Source organism: Ambystoma mexicanum, chromosome 3q (genome assembly GCF_040938575.1).
Source record: "Ambystoma mexicanum isolate Mex_15411 chromosome 3q, UKY_AmexF1_1, whole genome shotgun sequence".
NCBI classification, from domain to species: domain Eukaryota; kingdom Metazoa; phylum Chordata; class Amphibia; order Caudata; family Ambystomatidae; genus Ambystoma; species Ambystoma mexicanum.
Window position 1 is genome coordinate 463,712,953 of NC_090926.1, and position 16,383 is coordinate 463,729,335.

At 47.2% G+C, this 16,383-nt stretch overlaps 1 protein-coding gene across 1 annotated transcript in view; it reads left to right on the plus strand.

Annotated features, from left to right (window-relative positions):
- The window catches only part of DND1 (DND microRNA-mediated repression inhibitor 1), a 69,625-nt gene that overhangs the window by 42,518 nt on the left and 10,724 nt on the right, over positions 1-16,383 (plus strand). The window contains exon 4 of the mRNA XM_069652851.1: positions 11,075-11,500. Coding sequence (XP_069508952.1) covers positions 11,075-11,500 — 426 coding nt within the window. The remainder of the gene's footprint in view (positions 1-11,074; positions 11,501-16,383) is intronic.

Here is a 16,383-nt window from a genome sequence, read left to right on the forward strand (position 1 = left end):
CCCAGCCTGCACCCCAGGAAAAGGGTACATCACTTGGGAGTAAAGAGGGGCCAGTTTCGAAGGCTAGTTCGAAAGACAGGGATTCCACCTCCGATCCTCGACGCCAGGCGTCGAAAGATAAGGGAAAGGGGAAACACACTTCCACCCACGGGGAAGGGGGTAAACAGCAAAGGAAACAACCCTTGCAGTCCTCCACTACAAAAGAACTGACCAAGTCTTCTCAGGGCCAATCCATAGAAAGTCCCAGCATGGTCACCCCAAGCTCAAAACTCTGGTCATGCGAGGACATTGACAGAGTAATGTCAAGGATGTCTTCCTTGGCGAATTTTTTCGAAAGACACCCTGAACAACTCCTAGCTTTAAACCCTCAGGAAGATTCTCCCTCAGGGTCTAGGGACCCTATCCCCTCAAATAAAAGACCCCGGGTCGAGACACCATTTAGGCCTTTAGACCCCATCGAGGTCCAACCCTATTCTTACCTCTTCCCTACAAACCAAGGAAACTCTTCCCTTATAGAAGGTCAGGAAATTGACACGCCAGAAGATCCTGCAGGATCAGATTATTACGGCGAAGACGAGGATGAGCCAGAAAATAGCCCAGATATTTTCAGTATGGACTCACCAGTCGAAAGGGAAGCCCCAGTGTCTGACTCCCCAATAGATAATCAGCCCCTCCTGAATGAACTGCTCTTTCGGGCAGCTAACCACTTCCACATAGACACACAAGGTGTCCAGGAAGAAAGGGACTTTGCGGAAGAACTAATAGGGGAAAGGAAGCCAGTAGCCCAGACCATTCCCATCCTAAAATCTGTTCAACGCAGAATAGCACCATCCCTTGTCAACCCAAACCTGACAAGACCTGTAAATCCGAGAGTGGAGAAGCTGTTTAAAGCAGCCCAGTCGGACCCCCTATATATTAGAGGTCAACTTAAGCCAGACTCTCTAGTAGTAACCAACACCCGCAAAAGAGCTGGTACACCATTATCTTCCTCTGAGGCTCCCCCCGACAAAGAAAGTAAAAAACTTTATGGTTTTGGCAGGAAAGTAGCTTCCACGGCAGCCTACCAAGCCAGAATCGCGAATTCCACCACACTGTTGGCTAGCTACAACTGTCACCAGTGGGAAGAAGTGGCAGCACTAATAGACTCTGCTCCCGAACCCCTTAAAAGCCAGCTAGCTCGCATTTGTGCGGAAGGAAGGAACGTGTCAGGCTGCACTGTAAAAGCAACTCTGGACGCCGCTGACAATGCGGGTAGACTTATAGCAGAGGGGACTGTCATCAAAAGGCATGCTTGGTTGAGGCAGTCGGGATTCAAAGCAGAAACACAAGCTGCGCTCTTAGACAAACCAGTGGAAAGTGATCTCCTGTTTGGGAAGGCAGTCGAGGACGCTCTAAAAAACGCTAAGGAAGAATTCGACACCCTCAAATCCCTTGGCCAGTTAACTACCAAACCACCTAACCAAAGAGGGAATGGCAATTTTCGTCGCCCCCGCGGCCAAAATTCCAATAGAGGAAATAGCTACTCCCACACCCAGGGTACACAGTGGAACACCAGCTCACAACAGTCTACCCAGGCGTATGGTAGGGGTAGTAAAAGAGGACGGGGTAGAGGCAGAGGCAGCCCCAGTAAAGGAGGAGGCACGCCTCCACCAAAGCAGTGACGCTCAGTTCAGGGTCCCTTCCCATGCAACCCCAGTAGGGGGACGAATATCAAGTTTCACCCAGGCATGGGAAGGGATAACATCCGACAGATGGGTGCTGTCAACAGTATCCAATGGGTACTGCATAGAACTACTGCAACGTCCCCTAAACCATCCTCCAAGACAAAAAGTCCACTCTTTACAACATCAGAAGATCCTCCTCGAGGAGATCGCCATTCTGCTAGAAAAGGACGCGATAGAACTCGTCCCGGGACACCAGGTAAACAAGGGTATCTATTCAACTTACTTCCTTGTGCCAAAGAAAGATTTAACAATGCGCCCAGTTTTAGACTTACGGCCTGCCAACAAGTATGTCAAGCCCCAAAAATTCCGTATGACCACACTACAAGAGGTAATCCCACTCCTAAAAAAGGGGGATTACATGGCAACCTTGGATATGAAAGATGCCTATTTTCATATTTCCATGCTCCCGGCGCACAGAAAATACTTGCGCTTCAAGGTGGACAGTCGCCACTACCAATTCAAGGTACTGCCCTTCGGGATAGCTTCTGCACCAAGGGTATTCACCAAGGTACTGGCGGTGGCAGCTGCACACCTACGCAGGGAGGCAATCCCAGTGTACCCTTATCTGGACGACTGGCTCATAACGGGGGAAACCCCAGGAATCTGCAGGTCAAACATTCAGAGGACCATCGACCTCCTCCACGAATTAGGCTTCTCCATCAACGAGAAAAAGTCAAGTCTGGTGCCAAGCACCTCAAAACAGTTTCTAGGAGCTATCCTAGATACTCAGAAAGGATTGACCTTCCCTTCGGAAGAAAGAATTCGGAACATACTTCTGCAAATTCCGCATTATCAGTCAGGTCAACAGATAACAGTACGCAAAGCTATGCGGTTACTCGGCATGATGGCGTCATGCATTTACCTGGTCCCCCACGCGCGTCTGCGCATGCGTCCCATGCAGGAATGGTTGGCGAAACAGTGGTCTCAGGCAAGTGGTCAGTGGGACGATCTAGTGGTCGTTTCGCCAACACTCGTACAGAACCTACACTGGTGGACAAGAGAGAATCTCGCAAAGGGGAAACCCTTTTACGATCCCGAAGTACAGGCAGTGGTGACTACAGATGCATGCCTGACGGGGTGGGGAGCTCACCATCTCCACCACACAGCTCAGGGTCTCTGGTCTCACTCAGTAGCCAAGAACCACATCAATCTGCTAGAGCTTCTGGCAGTATTCCGAGCGCTGCAGGCGTTCGAGCCCCATCTACTAAACTTGTCGGTGCAGATCAGGACGGACAGCACGACAGCCATGTTCTATCTGAACAAGCAAGGAGGGACTCGTTCGCCAAATCTGTCCAAGCTTGCCCAGAAAATATGGATATGGGCACTCAGACGGAACATCTTCCTGTCATCGCAACATGTTCCAGGGGAGCTCAATTCCCTAGCGGATGCTCTAAGCAGAGACTCCCTCCCAGAAGAACACGAGTGGGTCCTTCACAAAGACGTAGTAGAAGATCTCTTCTCTCAGTGGGGTTTCCCCACTATAGACCTATTCGCCACAAGCGAAAACAAACAATGCCCAGGATTTGCATCCAGGTTCCCACAACCGGACTCCCAGGGGAATGCCCTGTGGATAAACTGGTCAGGGATGTTTGCGTACGCTTTCCCACCAACTCCCCTCATCAGGAAGGTGGTGTACAAGATGAACAAGGAATCGATGACGCTCATCCTAGTTGCTCCCATGTGGGCGAGACAACCATGGTTTCCACACCTACGCAGGATGGCGGTATGCGAGCCCATCAGACTCCCAGCCTGGTACAACCTTCTGTCCCAGCAACAAGGTCAAACAGTGCATCAGGAACCCAACTCTATGAACCTAGCAGCATGGCTCCTGAAGTCATAGAGTTTGGACATCTCAAATTACCACAGAGGTGTATGGACATTCTAAAAGAGTCTAGGAAACCAAATACAAGGCACTGTTACTTTGACAAGTGGAAAAGATTCGTTATCTGGTGCCAGAGTAAACAAATCAACCCGGTTGATTGCACTCCTTCCAACGTTGTAACATACATGCTCCACCTGCTGGATGCAGGGTTGGTTTTGTAACTCTCTGAAAGTACACCTGGCAGCCCTCTCAGCCTACACCACATCCCATAACAAGGTTTCGTGGTGGAAAGTACCAGTGGTTAAAGCCTTCATGGAAGGAGTAAAGAGACTTCACCCTCCTATCTCGAACCCACCGCCAGGATGGGATCTCAATGTGGTGCTATCTAAGCTCATGGGGCCCCCCCTTCGAACCCATGCATAAAAGTAGTCTCAAACACCTGACTTATAAAACGGCCTTCTTAGTAGCCATTACCTCCATAAGAAGGGTCAGTGAAATTCAGGCTCTGTCAGTGCAAGATCCTTTCTTTACTATCCACAAGGACAAACTGGTTTTACGCACACACCCTAGATTCTCACCAAAATTCATATCCAAGTTCCATGTAAACCAGTCCATCGAGCTTCCGGCTTTCTTCCAAAACCCACAGAGCTCAGCTGAGGTGAAACTACACACCCTAGATGTGCGTAGGGCGGTCTTATACTATGTAAATAAAACCAGACCGCTAAGGAAAACAGATCAACTGTTTGTCTCCGTAGCTACAGGCAGAGAGGGGGATCGCGTCTCTAAGGGCGCTATCTCAAAGTGGATTATCAACTGTATACAGCTGTGTTACTCTCTTTCTGAAAAAACTCTGCCTTTTACGCCAAGGGCCCACTCTACCAGAGGCATTGGGGCCACTCTGGCTTTCATTGCAAATGTTCCCCTTGACACCATTTGCAAAGCAGCTACTTGGAGCTCTATTCACACTTTTACTCAGCATTACTGCATTGACACTCATTCCAAGGCAGATACACAAGTGGGACAAGCGGTTCTAAGACACCTGTTTGCTCATGACCCTTCTCACATCCCACCTCCTTCTTCTGGTACTGCTCGCTAATCTATGCACAGCATGTGATCTAAGCAGATTCCACAAGCCTCAGAAGGGATACATTACTCACCGTAATCGTATTTCTGATGCTTGTATCTGCTTAGATTCACATGCGACCCACCCTTCCTCCCCTCCGAGAGAAGGCGCATGGTTGCTTGTAGTCTTACCTTTCTGTCTATCTGCTTGGACTATCTGTACTCACGCTACTCCTCATGCTACCTCATGTCAGGAAAAACACAATCTGGGGATCCTAGACGCGTGAGGGATCATGGGTACAGGGGACGTCACACTAGGGATAGTATTACTGGCACGCCCTGTGTCGACGCCCATTTTTCGACTTCGAAAAACAAACTGTAATACTCCGCAGCTTCCACTAGATGTCGGCCTATGCACAGCATGTGAATCTAAGCAGATACAAGCATCAGAAATACGATTACGGTGAGTAATGTATCCCATATATATATATTTTTTTTTTTTTTTTTTTTTTTAACCTTTCTGAAGACCTGATGGGCTTACTCTCTCCCTTTTATGGAGACTTGGATCTCCATCAGTCCCCAATTATCCGCAAGAGCTATCGGACTTCAATATCTGTGCTAATGACCACAATATGAGAGGAGGTGGCTTAGCTCTGTTGCAGACTCCTAGACTCACATCACCCCCCCACCCCTTATCCATGTCAGACTGGGCGTTGCTAGCTCTTACCTGCTCATCGCACACAATTGTACTAAGATCTCTCCTGCAGCCCGCACTTTGCAGACAAACTCTGCTGATGCAACCGGAACACTGGTTGTAGATCACCTTTTGGAGATTTCAACATCTGGGTGGAGAAAGACCACTCTGAGTCAACCTTGCTGCATTAAGCCTTAAAATGGATGCTACTTGCATAACCAAACACTCTGGTGTTTTCTGTAATGGAATTGGACCCCCCACAGTCTGTTCTCTGGTTCGTTTCCCCCCACTCCCCGTGGAGACCATTTATCTTAACACAATCGTTACAGGAAGGAAATGCACACCATGCCCTCCTAGAAAGACTACAAGCAACCATAATCTACCCTCCCCTCATACCGCTGCCCTTCTTGCCACCCCCTCCTAGATTGATAAATGGACAGCTAGGTGGTTCACTGCAGACTAATGGAAAAAAATACGATTCACACTAGCAAATTCGCCTTCCATCTCAAGTTTTTTTTTTTTCTCCAAAATAGACATTTTATTCATTATTAATCAATAACAGCAGAAGACAAACAACAAAACCGATATCAGAAATGACAAAGCATATAAGGCACAGTTCATTGTAGTGGTAAGATGAATATGGGAAAATAGTGCTAGAAAAAGCAAAAGGAATCGGCCCAAAAATCCATCCCGGGAATACTCAGCTGGAAAGAATCGCTGTCCTCAGGGATTGTCTCTTAGCTAGAGCAGAGCGCTTCCGTGTGCAAATCAGCTCAGCCAGCGGACGCTAGGCGGCTTTAGGGTGAGGGCCGGGTAACGGTCCGCATAGTCCATAAACTGGGCCCAGGTGTTTTGAAACGGAGCAAGGTTACCCAGGCGAAGACCCGCAACTCTTTCTGCCGTGACAATGTCCCAACACTCAACACTTGGCCCACCAAACAGAATAACTGGATCCCACGGGATATTGAGGCCTGTGATTGCTCTGACATGCTTCAGGGCCCGTAAGCTGCTTTAGGGCAGTCCCACAGGAGGTGGAAGAGCGAGCCTTCCCGCGGACCGCCCCTCCAACAATTCGGCGAGGACCTCACGCCTGCTTTATGCAGCTGTACTGGAGTGATGTAGTACCTGAAACAAACTTTATAACCCCTTTCTCTGTTAGTGACGCACTGAGTACTCCTATGGAGTCTTGTCCAAATTTTGTCCCAATCCTCTGGCTCCAGGGAGCGCCCCAGGTCTTTCTCCCAACTCGGCATGTATTTTTCTTTCACATCCAGACTGGATTTCTCCAAGAGTTTATAGAGCGTGGAGATCTTGCCCCTCGGAGGGGGTGCAGTCAGTGAGAGTTCAAGGTCCCTGGAGCCACGCTCCCTAACGATGCGCTGCGAGATCCAGTGACGGATCTGTGTATAGCGGAACCACTCCTCCTCAGTGACGTTGAACTTCGCTTTGCAGTCCTCGAAGGAGAGCAGCCGGCCCTCTATTAGAAAGTCTGAGATTCTATGAAGGCCGCCCTCCAGCCATTTGGCGAAGCTGCAGACGCAGAGACCGGGGGAGAAACCCGGGTTGCCCCAGATTGGGGTTAATGGGCCCAGCGAGCTCTTTGATTTCCCCACTTCCTGTTCACAACTCTCCAATTGTCCAGTGTTATGAGTGGCTGAAAGCGGGCTCAGAGCAGGGGGGGGGGGCCTTATGGGGCTGGATGTGAGGTAAATCTGGCAGGGGATACCTGCACCACGCTTCTTCCAGTTGCAGCCAGGATGGGCGGTCCACGGTGCATGTCCATGCGAAGGCATGTGCGAGTTGAGTGGCACGTCTATATCTGGAAATGTCTGGGACCCCCAGTCCACCCAGCCGATGACTGCGGGTCATAATTTTCCTGGTGATACGGGGTCGTTTCCTCCTCCCCCCCCCCCCCGCCCCCCCGATGAATTTCAGAATGTCCCGCTGTAAGGAGGCGAGGTCTGCTTCCGGATTATGAGTTGGGAGCACATCGCAGTGATAGTACCCTAGGAAGTAAGTTCATTTTCACCGCTGCCGCCCGGCCCAGCCATGAGATCTCCTGCTTACTCCACTGTTTCAGGTCTGCGCGTAGTGTTTTGAATAGCTGGGGGAAGTTGTGTTTGTAGATTAATGAATTGGATTTGGGGATCGGGACCCCTAGGTATTCCAGGGTGACGTTAGCCCATGGGATCGGCAAGTCGGCCATAAGGTGCTTCCCTGACGCCTTGGAAGGTTGATCGAGAGGAATGAGGACTTATCATAATTCACCCTGAACCCAGAGCACGCCCCAAATGCTTCTAATTTTTCAAGTATAGGTTGCAGCGAGCTGTCCGGATCAGTGATAGTTAGAAGTACATCATCGGCGTAGAGCGCCACTTTATGTTCCGTCCCGCCCACTGCAACTCCTTTGATATTTGGGTTGAGGCGGATTCTCGCGGCGAAGGGCTCCATTGACGGGGCGAATATTAGGGGCGATAACGGACACCCCTGGCGGGTCCCTCTGGATATGGGGATGTATGCTGATTTCCTCCCATTTACTCGGAGTTGCGTTGTTGGGTGTGCATAAATTGCATCAAGTTATTTTAAAAAGCAAACTACTTTCCAAGTGCATTGACTAACCACAGTGATGGGGGGGAAAATGTATTGATCCTTTTTAAAAACAAAAATCACCTGCAATGCAATCGCTACCTCCAGCTCTGTGACCATATACACAGCCTGACAAAGAACCTAGACTTCTAGGATACCCTCCAAATGAAGAACACCGATTCCACCAACGCCTCCAGTTACTCTTTCAGGCCTACATGCAACCGTTGAATCGTGCAACCCATGCTGATCTGAGGATCCATGCACCCCCATCTCTACAAAGCCATCATCTAATATTCAGACTTGACAACTATCCCTCCTTGGTAACTCAATCGGTACCAGGAGCTGGAATAGTTCCAGCTCCGTTGAAACTGCATACAAAGCAGCGCCTCTGCTCAAAAGCCCAGCGCTCTCCTATATGAGAGCTATCACACTAACGCACACTTAATCTGGAAACTATTGGAAACATTCATAGTCCACTCCAAGGACTTCTTGAGGGGCACAGGGCATGGATTTGTGCCTTCAGGGGTACAGAATCTGTGCTCCATCTGGGATACACTAAAACATGGATATACATTCTTGCTAGGCATCTTGGCAGCTTTTCACAGTCCTCCTAAAAAGGCTAGGAAGATGTCAGTATTAAAGGAACAGCTCAATGCTGGATCATCTCCTTACTTATTGGTGGAACAAACTATCTTGGGGCCTTTAAAATCCTGGCCTCTACCACTCAAATCTGTGATGTACCCCACCACCCACCAAGATCCACAGTAACTTAAAACCCTCTACAAGGAACCTCTATAGACCTTATTAGTGGATCATAGCCTGATGACACATCAAAAAACCTGTGAATTCCCTCACAGTTCGACACATTAACCCAAAGCAGATCTAATGCAACACTGCAGCTTTTAACATGGGGGAGGGGGGGTCTGCAAACCTTAGGTCTCCAGATGTTTTTTGGACATCAACTCTGGCCAACATATGCATGGTGAGGAATCACAGGAGTCCTAGTCAAAAACTGGAGAGCTGTAGGTTGCAGGTGCCTGTTATAACACCACTATAATATCTTGGCCTGACAGGATTGGACATGGTCCCCATCAACCACAGTAAGGACTCTTGCCACCACAATGGACCACACAACACCCTCACACTTTGCTATGCTGCATTTTACCTTCCCAAATTACACAACTGGGAAACCTTGAATGCAACAGCAAGACCATATCGCACAAGCACACATTGTCCGTGGCTCATGCCCTTTTTCAGAAGTAGGTTTCAACACTTCCCTCGTGACCACTTGGTGTGGTACTAGTGCAGCATTTCTAGACATGACTTCAATAAGAAACTGGAGCATCCTACCCCAAAACACCCATCTGTAAACGGACCAGCTGATGCTAAAGATCGAGTGGTTGAAGAGCAGACTAAAAATGGAACACCCGAACTTTGGCTACTTTGATTCCCTAGGCTGCATGCCAGGACGTTTAGTTTTCAACTTTATACTGTTGTATATCTTTCATCCCAATTAGATGGATGGGGTCAAAGGTCTTTATCTGCCCATGTTTGGCTCGAATTAATGGACCTTCTCTGCCAGCTCTAAGTCACGTGTGTAGGGACTGTATTTCAAATTATTCTGTGCAGTAATTCATCATGGATTTGAGACCTTTTCACTAAGGGTGTCATTACCTCCTTGACCTCTAGAGACTGTTCAAGCTACTTTCCTCTCAGTGTCAGGTCTGAGTTGGTTGGAAACAGACCTTCCAGCAACATTTGTTTCTCCTGATATTTAGGTCCACCGTCTGGGACCTGTACATAGTCTGTACTTTTCCAATGCTGGTTCAAACCTGCCTTTCCGTAATAACCTTGGCAAACTGTGCACTTGCTTATCTGAGCTTTTCAGGCTTTAGCTCGCTCAGCAAGACTGGGTCCCTCTGCAGTCTTAAAGCTTCTTGATATCTCCATTTGATCTCCCTTCACCTTATGTGGTTCCGTCCTCCATCTTGGTTTACATGGCCACTAAGTAAGTCGCGTTTTGCATTTAGCAAGCTTTGTGTTTTCTTGTGAGTCTCGGGTTTCAGCATAGAGGAGAGTACATCTTTTCTAGCCTAATGAATGCAAGCATATTCATTGTAAATGCAATTTTACCTAGTGTTGGTGTATCTTCATGTTGGATGTGTATGTGCTTTGTGTCTAATGCACCTACATGTGCTGGCTTCAGCCGTGATGTCATTTGTCTTTCATGATTACAACTCATCCAGGTACACTCATCGCCTGCAGGTTTATTGCCTCAGTGTGATGTCATCTGGGTACGGTCTGTAGGGCTTCCTCAGAGTAATTGACGGTACAATGGTGGTGAGGGGGTAGATGCCATGAGTGAGGTAACACCATTCGTGTCTGTAACGTCAGAACGGGGAAACGGCCGACGCAATGAAACATGGTCATCTATCGTTCCAACGATATCGAGTTTTATCAGTGAAATCTACCACCAAGAGCCAGGCAGCGACACGCTTGTGTAACCTGTCGTCCCTCAACTAACTCCTCACTACTAAAATCTTAGCACTTTTCCCTTCCTTCACCTTGTCAAACTGACCAGGTCTGATACGCTCTAACCCTACTAGTCTTCTATCAACATCCATTTTTGTCAAATCTGTACCCTACGAGCTGTCCATACAGCCAACCTGCGTGAACTAAAACACAGATAATTTAATTTCTGCACCTAGGTATTTCTGAAATGCATCCAGCATTCCCACAGCTTTCTGCATCTGCCTTTCTGTTACCTGACTAACTCATTGCTGCCCACCTTTCTGAAAGAGCCATGTACAGTGAGGCCAACAATATTGGCAAGTAGGTATCCCATCCCCTCACGCCAATGTGGTGTTGCATGCTAATTGGCAAGAACTTGATGTGTGACTTGGCAGAAAGCTTGTTTTACTAACCTGTCTTGGTCTCCTCCTGCCACCGAGTGGTGCAAGTAACAGATTAACTCTGCTGTGTGTACCATACTATGTGGTCAGACCACTGTAGCATTTGTTATGTAAAATTATTTGGATTTAAAAATTATTCAGCCCGAATGTAATAGTTATGGTAGTGGGAATATTCTATTCCAAACATTAAGCCAGGCAAAATTGAAAAACGGTTGTTGACTTGGGTGTTGCGAAGAAAATCGTTTACTTATTTTGTTTTAATTTCTCTTTTTAGACAGCTTGCGTTTGTATGGACAGAAGCTTAGTGTGGACTGGCTAAAACCAGACATAAAGCAGAAACTACGCAACAGCTCACCGAAAGCTATAATTGCCCATGAAGATCCAGGTTGGACCATCTTGTGTACTCCTGTCGAACAGCTAGTGGACAAGAAGAAAACTGGCCAGCTCAAGACCCGTGGCTGCATGGTTGAATTCCTGAATGTGATTTGCAGAAAGATGCAACTGGGGGCTCCAGTCTTCCTGACAAACCTGGTGGCTGTGAGCCCAGAGGGCGTGATGCGTTTTTGGTATCAGGTCGTCATTCCGCGATATCCACTTCCCTTCAGTGGTTACACCTGGGTTGTACCCGACAAAATGGGCTTGCTAAATGAACATGATCAGGCTAAAGAGTCTGTGGCCCAGCAAGTCCTGAAGACACTTGGTGAGTACGAGGAATTTTAGTGTTCTGAGAACAACCAAGATGATTTGAAAAGCACCACAATACACCATACAGTTGCTGCCTTTCTCCTGTAGATATCTCCTTTCTTCATTTGCAAGCATTTGTTTTTTTAATAGATAACTGTTCTTCCTGCTGCTGCCAATAACGGTCCCATTTCATGTACACTGCTAAAAATGAGCCTGGATGCATCTGCAGCTTGTAACGGAATTGTACTGCTGTCTATCGCGCTCTGCTCACCATTATTTAGTAATGAATACCCTTTAAGGCTGACTCCGTTTTTCTCCATTGAAGAACTAAAAAGCAGACCCTAGGTGTGCATCAATAGCCTCAAATCTCTCAATCGCAGGCCGAGGATTTCAATAACTATTTTACTGATAAAATAGATTTAATGCGAGCTAAAATTGCAGACATTACTCCTGTGGACCGCCCAGAGACAACAGAAGCCACTGGACCGGAAAAGTTGGGGATCCAGAAACCAGACCTGGTTAGGAAGGCAGAGTTGGAGAGTTGGTGCGGGCTTTAACTCGTTTGTATTTATGGAACTTTTGGAGGGTAGGGTTCGTTCCCTTCTCTCTGAGTTAAAGGCCACCAATGATGTGTTGTATGCTATTCCATCTTCAGTAGCTAAACGAGTAGCCTTAGATATTGCCCCATTGGTTACAAAGTTTGTAAACCAATCCTTCACATCAGGCATAGTACCCCCAAAGTTTGATGCAATCGGTAGTAACCCCATTATTAAAGAAAACCAATTTAGATCCTAAGAATCTTCAAAATTATAGGCCAGTGGCAGGATTGTCGTGGCCGGCAAAGATTCTAGAAAAAATTGTGACATCCCAGCTGCAAGAACACGTGGACCGTGAAAACCTCCTGGACCCGTTACAATCTAGCTTTCGACCAGGGTTCGGGACCGAAACCGCATTGTTGACAGGATGAGATGACCTATTGACGGCAGATCAGGTGGACATGTCCTTGCTAGTCATGTTGGACTTGTCTGCCGCATTTGATACGGTAGACCATGGGCTACTGTTGAAGTAGGAAAAGTTTCAGAACAAGCCCTTCAGTGGTTTGAGTCTTTACTGTTCAAAAGAGAACAAAGGGTCCAGCTTGGAGATTTCATGTTGGATTCAGTCTTACTAAAGTGTGGGTCCTTCAGGGATCTTCACTCTCACCTTTGCTTTTTAACTTCTATGTGAAATTGCTTATGGACATACTGAGGAAACATAACATCAACTTTCATTCGTATGCAGATGATACTCTGGTGTTCTCAAAGGTACAGAGTTGAAGATTTGTTTGCAATAGCGGAACAGTGCCTGCAGGAGGTACAGGTCTGGATGTGTGCTAACCAATTGCTGCTGAATACCAGAAAAACGGAAGTATCATTATTTGCTTAAAAACATCATCTGCAACAGAATAAACGGATATTGCCACCATGTTTCCTAGGGGCGCAGCTCAACTTTGCAAAGAAAATTAAAAACTTGGGCTGCGTGTGGGAAGATAATATGGGTTGTGCAGCGCAGATTAGTACAAAATTGCAGTCAGCGTTTTACACACTACGATCAGACACATTCTGCCATTTATTGCAAATGATGATAGAGCAGTGTTTGTAGGGACACTGTTAGGCAGAAACCTGTGCAGTTCCCTTAGGGACCACTGCAAAAGATTTAAGACTACAGGTGTTTGGCAGTAAACCCACTTGGTAGCAGTCTGTACCACACAGATTCACTTGGTAGCTGTGGCTGAGCAGTCAGACTTCCCTCAAGAAGAGTTAGGCAGTATGTAGAGTATACATAATAGGTACAGTAGCACAAGCAAACACTGACCAGAGCTTTGGTGTAAAAGTATATAATTATTTATTTTTAAAGACACCCTTGTAAATTAAACTAGCAGAAAGAGGTAAGTATATTCAGCACACAGTCACTATTATATATATATATATATATACACAACCCTAATTACTTATTAGACAAGTCTTATTGAGAAACACCACTTATTTTCAGGCAGAGGTGGGTGCTTAACATAAGATGGCACTATTACAGTTATTAAAAAGGGAGGGGAAAAGGCAGAGTTATGGAAGCACACAAACTTCTATACTTTTAAAGGAACCACAGTAAGGCAAGAAAGGCAGAGTTCTACCGGAGAGCAAGGAAGTCAATTGCAAGGCCCACTCTTGGAGAGAGCAAGCAGAAGGGGTCCAGGTTCACACAGTGGGGTTATGCCCAAAAGAGTCTTGTAGATAGATCGCACACAAAGGATGAAATTAAAGTCAGGAAAAGTTAGCGAGGTTGTCCCAGGCCAGCCCAGGTTAGAAAGTCGAGGCTTTACTGTCGGCCCGAACGATCTGTTGCAAGGGAAGCCAGGCGGGACACAGTACCTTAAGTGTGAAGGAAGCTCCAGCGGGGGCAGTTGTTCCTGGCAGCGGGTGCAAGTCGGTGTTTCGTCCAGAGGAGGTCTCGCCGTGGAGGAAGGATGAAGGTCGTTGCACTGCCAGGGAAGAAACCAGCCGCGGAGTTCGTTCGGTTAAAACGTACTACCCTTCTCTTCATGGTAGTGGTAAGCCGTGGTATTCCGGTTGCCGGGGTGCTTGGCACGGGCAAGGCGGCCATGAGATGCTCCAGGAAGGTGAAGAAAAAAGGCAAAACTGGTTATCCCCACCAGTCCAAGGAAGAAGACTCTCCGGACTGGAGATCTCCTCTGTCGTCAAAGTGGTGAGACGGTTCAGCAGGGCTCCACCGGTGGTGTCGTCGTTGCAGGTCGGCTCAGCTTCTCCCTCCTCGGATTCTTAGGTCCTGTGGCGACTTCTGAAGTTCCAGTCCCCAAAGCCCTGCTTTTATGCAGCAAACCCCCATTCATTCAGCCTAGCTGTCAAACATGCTGGCTCACCACTTGGGCCAAAGAGTGCGACTTGAGTTGCCAAGGCAACTCAGTCCAGGGTGCCTAAACCCCCTCCCACACCCCCTGTGGTACCCAGACAGAGTGGCACCACTTTTGGAGGCTTCTGTGGAGAAGCCTTACAAAAAGTGGAACAATGGGCTCAACTTGGGTTGGAGTCACAGAAGAGAACACAAATGCCATTTTAGAATAGAGTTCTGGCAAAAAAATACCAACCAGTGATTTAATATTGGATTAATAAACCAGCGGTATGTTCGAGGCTATAGGAATTAAATAATTAAAGTTGGTAGCCTCGAACAATGGGAAAATCCCATAGAGATATATTTGCGGTCGAATATAACAAGTAGTATCCACTGCCACCAGCCAAAACTCATCACGGGGGACGGAGACGTGCCCCCTCGAACAGACCCTGGGCCAATAGAATTGCCCCGACCAGTATGTCCACAATATGATGGTTTGTACTGGTTTCTGTTCATAATTTGGGACTAGCAAAGCCAATGGCGACTTTACATGCCCTGGGAGACAGTAGTCAGTCCCAGGGTATGGAGTTTATGTTGGGGGGTCGCTACGACACCCCCTGGGTTACGGCACGGAGGGTGGTGTGTAACCCACATCAAAAACACATGAAAACCCTATGGAGTAAAAGAGCCCATAAAACACATGCAAAGACAAAGGAACACCTCAAATCATGTCTTGAGTGGTGTGAGTAAAAGAGTCTCACTCTTAGCAGGAGAAAAAAATAAACCCCAAAAATCCAGCAAAGCTGCTGGGGGACTCACTAGGTTTGGGAAATTAGCCTTTACAGAGAATTCTCCCTAACAGACACTTGTAAACGTGCGACTGGACTATGGTAACGCATTGTTGTCAGGAATACCAGCATTCCAGCTGCGCAGGCTGCAGGTGGCCCAAAATGCTTTTACTGTGTAAGGTATCAAAAAAATGCACATATCACTAATTTGAGAAAATCCTTACACTGGCTAGCGGTGAAAGAGCGAATAGAGTTTAAAACTCTGTGCCTGGTTTTTAAATGTGTAAAATAAATTGGTCACCAAGCTATCTTATCTGACAAAAGTAAGAGCTATACTCCTAGCTACCCCCAGGGGAAAAGAATTTACTCAAGTTCCGCGGTTAAAATATGTGAGCAAAGGAGACCTAGATTTGGGGTCTATGGAATAGGCTCCTGGGATATATTAGAGAGGCCAAGACATTTATGACATTCCGTAAGGCCCTCCAAACCCATTTGTTTTGGTGAGACTTCCCATGGGAAATAATTATAGGGGCAATTTACCTACTATATTGACATTCCTAAGTTTCCATCTGCTCCTAAAATACGAGTCTGGTGCGCAATACAAATGATTCAAAGATTCAAAATTCAAATGGTGCTTTTGGAAATGCTGTCAGGATTTCCTGACTTAAAGAGAGGAAATGTATTAAAAGGCTCCTTTGTGTGGGGATAAACATGATTGTCATGGATGTTGGGTTTCTGCCCCTGCCACAATGCAGATCCGTTCGGATTTGCTCCTTAGCCAGGTCCCTTCAGTCTAAAGAGCAGATTGTAGTCTTTCTTCAGCCAGGGAACTTGCTTTTGATTACGGCAGAGGGAGGCGGGAGACAGCCCAGTGTGTTGCATCACTTGCAGTTTTTAGAGGTACATCCTGCTTCAATTACTCAGGAGCTCATGGGCACAGCCCACACCTAGGACCAATCACTGTCACTCCCACTTATAGTGTTCAATCCCATACTCCTGATGCTTGGTTGCGCTCATAAAATTCATGAGCCTGCTTCCATTGGTGAGATTTTATGAAGGATGAGTACCATTTGTATGGTACTCTATCTTGTGGATGAGTCTGGGGAGGAGTGAAGATTGCTGTAAATTTGTATTGTATTTAATTATATAGCCCCCCCCCCCCCCCACTTGTGTGGCCTGAATGCACTTTTTTCTGTTTGGAGCACCCTTGGTGACCGTAGTCAATGTG